General features: G+C 42.2%; 1 protein-coding gene across 2 annotated transcripts in view; it reads right to left on the bottom strand.

The window, feature by feature from the left end:
• The window catches only part of pdia5 (protein disulfide isomerase family A, member 5), a 78838-nt gene that overhangs the window by 7098 nt on the left and 60743 nt on the right, over nucleotides 1-10997 (bottom strand). For both annotated transcript variants that reach the window (XM_061791693.1, XM_061791694.1), the window contains one exon: nucleotides 9666-9736. In XM_061791693.1, coding sequence (XP_061647677.1) covers nucleotides 9666-9736 — 71 coding nt within the window. The remainder of the gene's footprint in view (nucleotides 1-9665; nucleotides 9737-10997) is intronic.

Raw genomic sequence — 10997 nt, 5'->3', positions numbered from 1 at the left:
CATGGTGTAGATGGGAAGAGAAATGGAGTCGGGGTTATTTTAAAAGAAGAGTTGGCTAAGAATGTCTTGGAGGTGAAAAGAGTATCAGATCGAGTGATGAGGCTGAAATTTGAAATTGAGGGTGTTATGTGTAATGTGATTAGTGGCTACGCCCCACAGGTAGGATGTGACCAAGAGGTGAAAGAGAAATTCTGGAAGGAGCTAGATGATGTAGTTCTGAGCATCCCAGACAGAGAGAGAGTCGTAATTGGTGCAGATTGTAATGGACATGTTGGTGAAGGTAATAGGGGTGATGAAGAAGTGATGGGTAAGTATGGCATCCAGGAAAGGAACTTGGAGGGACAGATGGTGGTAGACTTTGCAACAAGGATGCAAATGGCTGTAGTGAACACTTTTGTCCAGAAGAGGCATGAACATAGGGTGACCTACAAGAGCGGAGGTAGAAGCACACAGGTGGATTACATCTTGTGCAGACAATGTAATCTGAAGGAGGTTACCAACTGTAAGGTAGTGGTAGGGGAGAGTGTGGCTAGACAGCATAGGATGGTGGTGTGTAAGATGACTCTGGTGGTGGGGAGGAAAATTAGGAAGACAAAGGCAGAGAAGAGAACCATGTGGTGGAAGCTGAGACAGGACGAGTGTTGTGCAGCTTTTCGGGAAGAGGTGAGACAGGCTCTCGGTGGACGGGAGGAGCTTCCAGAAGACTGGACCACTGCCGCCAAGGTGATCAGAGGCAGGCAGGAGAGTACTTGGTGTATCTTCTGGCAGGAAAGGAGAGAAGGAGACTTGGTGGTGGAACCTCACAGTACAGGAAATCATACAAGGAAAAAGGTTAGCTAAGAAGAAGTGGGACACTGAGAGGACCGAGGAGAGGCGAAAGGAATACATTGAGATGCGACACAGGGCAAAGGTAGAGGTGGCAAAGGCAAAACAAGAGGCATATGATGACATGTATGGCAGGTTGGACACTAAAGAAGGAGAAAAGGATCTATACAGGCTGGCCAGACAGAGGGATAGAGATGGGAAGGATGTGCAGCAGGTTAGGGTGATTAAGGATAGAGATGGAAATATGTTGACTGGTGCCAGCAGTGTGCTAGCTAGATGGAAAGAATACTTCGAGGAGTTGATGAATGAGGAAAATGATAGAGAAGGGAGAGTCGACGAGGCAAGTGTTGTGGACCAGGAAGTGGCAATGATTAGTAAGGGGGAAGTTAGAAAGGCATTAAAGAGGATGCAAAATGGAAAGGCAGTTGGTCCTGATGACATTCCTGTGGAGGTATGGAAGCATCTAGGAGAGGCGGCTGTGGAGTTTTTGACCAGCTTGTTCAATAGAATTCTAGTGAGTGAGAAGATCCCTGAGGAATGGAGGAAAAGTGTACTGGTGCCCATTTTTAAGAACAAAGGTGATGTGCAGAGCTGTGGCAACTATAGAGGAATAAAGTTGATGAGCCACACAATGAAGTTATGGGAAAGAGTAGTGGAGGCTAGACTCAGGACAGAAGTGAGTATTTGCGAGCAACAGTATGGTTTCATGCCTAGAAAGAGTACCACAGATGCATTATTTGCCTTGAGGATGTTGATGGAAAAGTACAGAGAAGGTAAGAAGGAGCTACATTGTGTCTTTGTAGATCTAGAGAAAGCCTATGACAGAGTACCCAGAGAGGAACTGTGGTACTGCATGCGGACGTCTGGAGTGGCAGAGAAGTATGTTAGAATAATACAGGACACGTACGAGGGCAGCAGAACAGCGGTGAAGTGTGCTGTAGGTGTGACAGAAGAATTTAAGGTGGACGTGGGACTGCATCAGGGTTCAGCCCTGAGCCCCTTCCTTTTTGCAGTGGTGATGGATAGGCTGACAGATGAGGTTAGACTGGAATCCCCGTGGACCATGATGTTTGCAGATGACATTGTGATCTGCAGTGAAAGCAGGGAACAGCTGGAGGAACAGTTAGAAAGATGGAGGCATGCACTGGAAAGAAGAGGAATGAAGATTAGCCGAAGTAAAACAGAATATATGTGCATGAATGAGAGGGGTGGTGGGGGGAAAATGAGGCTACAGGGAGAAGAGATAGCAAGGGTGGAGGACTTTAAATACTTGGGGTCAACCGTCCAGAGCAATGGTGAGTGTGGTCAGGAAGTGAAGAAACGGGTCCAAGCAGGTTGGAACGGGTGGAGGAAGGTGTCAGGTGTGTTATGTGACAGAAGAGTATCTATTAGGATGAAGGGCAAAGTTTATAAAACAGTGGTGAGGCCAGCCATGATGTACGGATTAGAGACAGTGGCACTGAAGAGACAACAGGAAGCAGATCTGGAAGTGGCGGAAATGAAGATGTTGCGGTTCGCTCTTGGAGTGACCAGGTTGGATAAAATTAGAAATGAGCTCATCAGAGGGACAGCCAAGGTTCGATGTTTTGGAGACAAAGTTTGAGAGAGCAGACTTCAATGGTTTGGACACGTCCAGAGGAGAAATAGTGAGTATATTGGTAGAAGGATGATGAGGATGGAGCTGCCAGGCAAGAGAGCTAGAGGAAGACCAAAGAGAAGGTTGATGGATGTCGTGAGGGAAGACATGATGGTAGTTGGTGTTTGAGAGGAGGATGCAGGAGATACGCTTACATGGAAAAGGATGACGCGCTGTGGCGACCCCTAACGGGACAAGCTGAAAGGAAAAGAAGAAGAAAATATGTGCCTTGGCTCCATAAAGGTTGGAAATCACTGCTCTAGTCAGCTCATGCATTATAATCATTCAGGTCAAACCAACATTACAACATGACAGAAATAATGGGTACTAACTTATCGTAATTAAATTACTTCACACACACCAAAACTTTAGAGCAGTGGTGTCAAACATACGGCACACGGGCCAGAACCGGCCCATCAGGGGGTCCGATACCGCCCGTGGGGATGGAGAACACATTCACTGCTACTTTTCAATACAAGTAATGGATTTTTAAGCCACAAATATTGTGGTCCGGCCCGCTTGAGCTCTAATTGGGGTAAATGTGGCCTGCGAACTAAAATGAGTTTGACACCCCTGCTTTAGAGCATGGTTCGACAGAACGCCTGCATGTTCGCTTACAATCGTTAGTGCTAGCACTAGCTTGATAGGCTACGTAACGTTTTGTTGCCTGCTTGCGAGCAGATCGGTGTAAAGTCTAGTATTTTATCTTGTATCTCAAAAGTTGGGACACAAAGACACTGGCTTTATCAGAGTTTCCACCATTTTCCCAGTACAAGTCTGCCAAAAAAGCACACAGAAATCACTCTGCCAACCCTTCTTCTGTTGAAGGAGCTTTCTGACGTCACCGTGACACCGCTCTAGAAGAGCACATTTTTCTATTCGAGGGCACGCCGCAGAGCGTCAGCCTCTCTCTGCATTGCCACGCCGTTCCGTAACACAGCAAACTGCACCCCTCAGCACAAACACAATGAATGGGAAAGTCGAGGACAGCATTTGCATCGCCAAGTGTGATGTGAAAAGGCCTTGACCATACTCCCAAAAAAGCAGCAGAAGCTTCGCAGTGATTTCTCCACACGGACTAATATTACTGCAGACTCGCATAGAAATAAGTTGGCGTGATGGTGCAGAGTCAGGAGGAAAGAATGTGTAAAAGACAAAAATGTCCAAAGTTTGGAATCATTTCAGTCTTAAAAAAAGAAGATAAAGTGTAGATTAAGTTTCATGCAACAGCACGTCTATGATCGCTACCCCGGTTTTTTTTGGGTATATAGTCTGCTCTTTGTATCCGCAAAAAAGGATTTTCTTTCCAATTTGATTTTGGGGGGAATAAAAATAAAAATAAAAATCACAAAATTAGAGATACCCATTTTTCATAGTTATATTTTGAATTGGGCAGACATAATATGGAAGATGAGTCTCGTTTCTTGGTCACAACTCATATGGCCACATTTTGTGACTAATCTATGCAATTTGGCATCAAAGAAAAAAAAAGTCTTAAAAATGTTTTTATTTTTTAAATATTTGGAAATGGGTGAAAAGTTAGAAATAGCCATATCCTAAATAGCAATTGCTAGAATTTCAACATCCTTAGAGATGACCAGGTCTAAGAGGTGACCTTGAGTATGGGTTAGACTCTTAAAATGTCAAATGAGGTCAAATGTGTCAAGTATAGCAGAGAGTTCTTTTGATTTTTTTCCCCATGTTATTGTCAACATGAATGTTAAAGTCTCCCGTTATGACAAAATAGTTGTAGTTAGTACAAACAACTGACAGCAGTTCTGAAAAATCCTCCATAAATTTTCTATTGTATCTTGGAGGCCTGTAAATGATTAAAACAATAACCTTTGGGTCACCTTTAACTAAAAAAAACGAGATATTCAAAACAGCTAAAATCACCCAGTATAATTTCTTTACACTGAAATAATGACTTAAAAATAACAGCAATACACCACCGCCTTTTTTCCCGATTCGACACTTGTTCATAAAATACAAATTTGCCGGTGTTGCCTCATTTAAAATGGTAGTACAGCTACTTTCTGTTAACCACGTTTCATTTCGTAACAAAAAGTCCAGCTCATAGGTTGTAATGACGCCATTAATCAACATTGATTTATTACACAGTGACCTGATATTGAAAAGAGCTAGTCTGTCGTTTGTAGACCTACTTTTTTTGTGCCATATTTCTTTGACCAACTTTCTGTCCCTTGTAATTACAGGGATAAAAAATCCCTGATCTCCATAGGGGTCTGACTTATTCTGGAAAAGACCCCGCAGATAGTCAGATTCGCAGATAAGGTTCTTCATGGGTGGAGGAGGGGCACTTCGCATCTTAGTGGGCGGTGGTTTCAGGCGAGGAAGATCTTGGCGTGGTGTGCGTTGGATTCCAATATTGACAATCGTTTTCATTCTGTCCGTCGCACCTAGCAGAGAATTTAGGCTAGTAGAGAGTGAGTTTTGCGTTGGGCTTTGCTCCAATGGGGCAGGGAGGGGTGTGGGAGATTCAACGTGCTGGCTCATCTCATTGTTTAGATGGCGCCGATGAATCTGTCTGCTGCCCCGTGTCGCCTTATCTCCTGTTCCTCCGATTGTATGAGAACAACTGCATCTTTTTGTCCTTCAGCCGTGTCACCAAGGCCAGTGTTTTCTTTTCGGGCCGCTGAATGACGTACACAGTAAAAAATGTTGGCAGTCAATAACTTAACCCCTTGTCTATTTAGACAGAAACTGCCTTCCTTTTAAAGATGTCTGCGCTCCCAAAAAACGCAGAAATTGTCAACGAAACTCACGGATAGTGCACTACACACTTCTTTGAGATATCAGACACCATGTCATTGGTAAAACACAGTACTTTGGTGTTCTTCTCACTGCAAAAACGTTTCCCATCCTTGACAGCTCCATCACCAACTATTAACGTTTGGGGTGCCATTTTTTTCTTGTATGATTTAGTGTCATACCTTTCAGTGGTGGTGGAGGATGAGAATGCTTTGCTAGGGTCTTGTAAAAATCTATTTGTAAGTCTCATGTCAATGTTTTGCATTGACTTGCATCCTATTTTCTTGCATCCCAGTAAATTCCAGGGAGAACTGCTGGATGGTCCATTACCGTTTCCACAGTCCACATCCGTCCTTAGCCTTGTTGAGCTAAGTGGCTGTTTGTTAGCACGCTTCTGCTCACCATTTTGAGACATCGGTAGAGAGGTTTTATTCCCCGACTGACGGTGAATTTTCGTTTCCAGGATTGACATCCTCTGCAGCAGTCCGTGATAGTCCTCAGTGGAAAAGGGAGGCATCTTGATTGGTGGTCTTGTTGCTAATAGCAGGCTTGTGCTAATTAGCAGGCCACGCTCACGTAATGGTGAGAGGGTATCAGCAAATATTGGCATATAGCAACAACTGACTGTATCTACAAAAAAAAGTACAGTCCCACAGGTTTAAAAATATCTAAATAAAACTGTAGGGAGCTGTTTATTTGTTAAAGTTTTCATTTAATTTTGTAAGACCTTGCTGAGCTAGGGAGCTCCCTGGACTTTTTGTTAGAATTTTATAACAAAGATGCCTTTTTTGTAAAAAAAAAAAAAATAATAATTTGAAAAGCTGTTTAATAAATGTGCTTAAAGGCATTTAAATTAAATCAAGTGTTGGAGTTTTTATTATTTAAAATTTTGACGCCAATATTTTCCTTTTTACCGCCTCCTTGACTACTAATAATCGGTAACGGCCCTGAAAAGAAAGAGAAAAAAAAAATAACAACCACAAAATACAGTACATCAGAGAGCTGCATATATGTCTGGGATATCAGTTCAGCGAGCGTCCAATGATGCAGCTGAATGAGGTCATCATTGATTAGTGGGAAGGAGCATGGTCTTCATAAGAGGAGGCTGAGCTCAAACAGCAATCAATACGCTCAAGTCCAGTGCATTAAGTGTGACAGGAGGGAGGCAGCACTAGGGGAGACATATTGTCCTTCTACTAAATTCAATTCTGCTGCTGTCGTTACAGCACAAAAATCCATCATCCATAACCTCCATTTTGAGGTTATTGTCCTGTTGTAAATTTTGGGGTTGATTTATGGTAATTATTTTAATCTGTGCATTTTTTGGGGGGGCGTTTGTGGATTTACAGTAGTCTTATTTTTGCATGTGCAACTTTTAGAGGATTTATGGTAGTCTTATTTTAACCATGTTTTTTTAAGGGGGGAATTAAGGTAGTCTTATTTCAGCATCCACAACTTTTTGGGGCACTTATAATAGTATTAGCATTAGTAGTATTAGTAGTAATAGCATGTTAACCAGAGTGACTTTTTAGGGACATTGAGGTAGACTTGTTGTAACCTGTGCATTTTTTGTAGGATGTAAGAAGTCTTATTTCAACCTGCTCAACATTTTGGGGGATTAAGAGAGTCTTGTTTTAACATGAAGATCTTTTTAGGATTAAAAGGTAGTAGGTACGGTAAGGGAATCTTCGAGGGATTTAGGTTAGTCTTAGATTAACCAGTGCAACTGCTTGGGGATTAACAGTATTCTTATTTCAAGATTTTTGGGGATTTATGGTAATCTTATTTTAACCTGTACAATATTTCCATAGTACATCAAATGTTCCTGACCTAGACCGCTATATTTGATTTTTGACAATTTGAGCACCCTGCACTGAGAACCTCACCAGGAACTGAAGGCAAAACCGTTTAACAAAAACTTTAACAAAAAACACCAAGGTTACAGTTCTTCTTTTGAAATAAAAACTAGTGTTTCTCTTTCTGTTATGTTTGTCAGTGGATGTTTTGGGACGTGCAGGGCGTCTACGCCTGGCTGATGTGGTGGTGCAGTGTTTTTGCCAGGAGTGACCTAACAACCTGTAACAGTGACAACAATGACATGAGACTCAAAGCGTGTTGTGTTGCGAGTTTACTTAGACGTGTTGCGGTAGATTGCCTCAGAAATGAGCCTGACTAAGACACCATCTGATAACTATTTAAAAGCAATTCCGCGCAAATGAGAAAGGTTGAGCACTATGACGAAAGCATCCTGATGCAAGTGGAATTTGACACATTCACAATGTGTGAGTCAGAAGCGATTATGTGATGATGGAGGACGAAGGTGTCTTCCCGTGACTGCCTGAATGCGTGACTCACCTCCCGTGATTTGATTGGATTTGTCGGATTCTTTGCTGACACGCGGCCAGAAATATTAGCCGTGATGCAAGAGCGCTTGCTAAACTTTTGAACTTACCTCCATTAAAGACAAAAACAAAAGGGTGAGTGTGCAGTATTTGTCTGCAGATACTTCGTGAGGTGACATGAGAAGTCCAATTAGCATCCAAAGTACTGTAACGTCCTTGGAAAGCAGCCTTTTTGAAATGATGTATCACATCACCTCAATTAAGGAAGCCAATAATAATAATCCATCCATTCTCCTAACCGCTTACCTTCACTATAAATAATTAAAATAACTACAACAAAAATACCTTTTATTTATAGCCAATAAAGGCATCATTAATCATGCAAGTATATTTTTAATTGCTCATTTGTGAGTTAAACTTGTTTAGAATTTTTAAAGATTCATATTTATGTGTGTTTTATTATTGTATTATAATTTTTTTTTAACCCCTCCTTGAGTCGTCACCTTATCGTCGTGGAGGGGTCTATGTGTCCCAATGAAGTTGTGTGGGGCTTTATGTCCCTGGCAGGGTCACCCATGGCAAACAGGTCCTAGGTGAGGGACTAGACAAAGCACATCTCCAAAGATCCCTATGATGAGTAAAATTATTGGATCACATTTTCCCTTGCCCGGACTCGGGTCACCGGAGCCCCCCTCTGAAGCCAGGCCTGGAGGTTGGGCTCGAAGGCGAGCGCCTGGTGGCCGGGCCTGCCCCCGTGGGTGCTGGCGGGGCACAGCCCGAAAGGGTAACGTGGGCCCCCATTCCCATGGGCTCACCACCTGTGGGAGGGGCCATAGGGGTCGGGTGCAAGTGTGAGCTGGGCGGTGGCCAAAGGCGGGGACCTTAGCGATCCGATCCTCAGCTACAGAAGCTGACACTAGGGACGTGGAATGTCACCTCTCTGGCAGGGAAGGAGACCGAGCTGGTATGTGAGGTTGCGAAGTTCCAACTAGATATAGTCTGGCTTGCCTCCACACACCGCTTGGGCTCTGTTACCAGTCCACTTGAAAGGGGTTTTGACTCTCTTCCACTCTGGAGTTGCCCACCGTGTGAAGTGCCGAGCAGATGTGGGTATACTTATTTCCCCCCGGCTTGGTGCCTGTACATTGGGGTTCACCCCGGCGGACGAGAGGGTAGCCTCCCTTCACCTTCCGGTGGGGGGGACGAGTCCTGACTGTTATTTGTGCCTAGGCACCAAGAAGAAGAAGAAGACAGCAGTTCAGAGTACCCACCCTTTTTGGAGTCTTTGGAGGGGGTGCTGGAGACCGCTCCCGCAGGGGACTCCATCGCTCTGCTGGGTGACTTCAATGCTCAAGTGGGCAATGACAGTGAGACCTGGAAGGGCGTGATTGGGAGGAACTGCCCTCCCGATCAGAACCCGTGCGGTGTTCTGTTATTGGACTTCTGTGCTCATCAAAGATTGACCAGAACGAACACCACGCCCAAGCATAAGGGTGTCCATATGTGCACTTGGCACCAGGAAATTAAAAAAAATGTTTTTTATATTATTTATTTCAATGAAAATAAGAAAATAAAAATCGCACTTTAACAAACTAAAGTGTGTAATTATTACACTAGACTGCCATCAGGGTTTTAATCTTTGTGCTTTTTAGTTAAAAAAAAAATTCACGAAGGAAATTACTTTTTTTATTGTATCAGACTTGATCTTTTCACATTTTGTCAGAAAATACAATACAATTTTGTTTTCTCCTTTGTTTTTGTCTTAAAAATAAAATTTCATAAAATAAGTGATTAATTTTTAACTATTGTATTTATCTATTTCATTTATTAATTTTATTGTGATTTTTTTCACAAATTTATATTTTATGATTATTCTAGATATATATTTAATTCATTCATATTATTGTTTTATTATTATTAAACCAGACCACCTACAATTTAATGTGGCTGAATAATACAAAAATCTACCGTTACACAAATAATATAGCTCACTTTTGGAGAGTTCTTAATTTAAATTCATGTTTGTTATTGTGTATTTGTAGTTTCCAACGATGCACTGTTGAAGATGAAGCGCATCAATGAGGACTCACCTTGCGGTCCTCTTTGAAGACTTCCGCCGCAGTCATGAAGTAAGGGACGGCGTTTTTACAGTGCGGACACCCTGCCAAGGAGAATGACAACAAAAGTGTCACACTGGTCCACAACACACAACTGTCAACGCTACGCTGCTACTCAGAATGCTTACTTGGTCTTACAGAGGATTCATTGCTGTCTAACCGCACGGTCAATCTTTTTATTGATGTCATGAACTCAAGTTATTTTGACTCTATTCACAGACAACATATTACTATAATGTCACCACAACAAAAATGATTTGATTCATCTAGGGACTTTTTAGGGATTTAAGGTTGTCGTATTTTAACATATCCAACTTTTGGGAGATTCACGGAAGTTGTATTTTAACCTCTGCAACCTTTTATGGGGATTTGTCTTGTTTTAACCCGTGCAACCTGTTGGGGATGAAAGAAAGTCTTAATTTAAGATGTGCAATTTTCCAGTGAGTTTATGGTAGTATAATTTTATCCTGTACAACTTCGAGGATTAAAGGTAGCTGAATTTTAACCAGAGCAAATTTTAAGGTGTGCAATTTTTGGGGGATTTGAAGTAGCCTTATTATAATCTAGACAGGTTTTAAGGATTTACGGTTTTCTTATGATACCCTTTGCAACTTTTCAGGGATTTGCAGTAGTCAAATTTGAACCGAAATTACTTTTTGAGGGATTTAAGGTAGTCTTATTTAAATCAGAGCAACTTTTATACATACCCTTACCTACCCACTCATCACAAAAAAAAATCAAATTTGGATTAATCACCTGTTCATGTAGCTAAACTCTTGTGCTCTGCAGTGTCCCCTAGTGGACATTTTGGCCATGCATTAAAAACATGTATGGCTTTAAGTATAACTTGGGGTTTTCCGAGTATTGTTACTTTAAAGCAAAAAGGAGGTAACATACTTGAAGATCGCTGGTTCTTCAGCTGCCAAGATTTCTTTTTCCAACAGACTGACAGGATGACTCATCCTCTTAATTAAGATCTTTCCATGACTGGAAAACTATGTTACACACTTCCATGTTCATAAGGATGTCTTAAAAACAGGTGGTCCTCTGATGTTTTCCTTCTTTCGCCACACTTTTTGGATATTCTCCATCTCCCTGGGGCTTAGGTGGAGTCTTAATGCCGCAAGATGAGGACACTTTTTCACGACTGGCTAGGACTTACATATGCGAGCTGGTTAAAACCCAGGAAATGATCAGAGCTGATCCCAGAGGAGGCCTGAGATCTCACACTTTAACAACGACAGCCCAAATATTCCGATTTTGGTGTGTGTCATTCTCAAGACGAAGATTTAATGTTGACCCCAA

Source organism: Phyllopteryx taeniolatus, chromosome 12, assembly GCF_024500385.1.
Source record: "Phyllopteryx taeniolatus isolate TA_2022b chromosome 12, UOR_Ptae_1.2, whole genome shotgun sequence".
In the NCBI taxonomy this organism is placed as follows: domain Eukaryota; kingdom Metazoa; phylum Chordata; class Actinopteri; order Syngnathiformes; family Syngnathidae; genus Phyllopteryx; species Phyllopteryx taeniolatus.
This window is presented reverse-complemented; position numbering and strand designations above follow the sequence as displayed.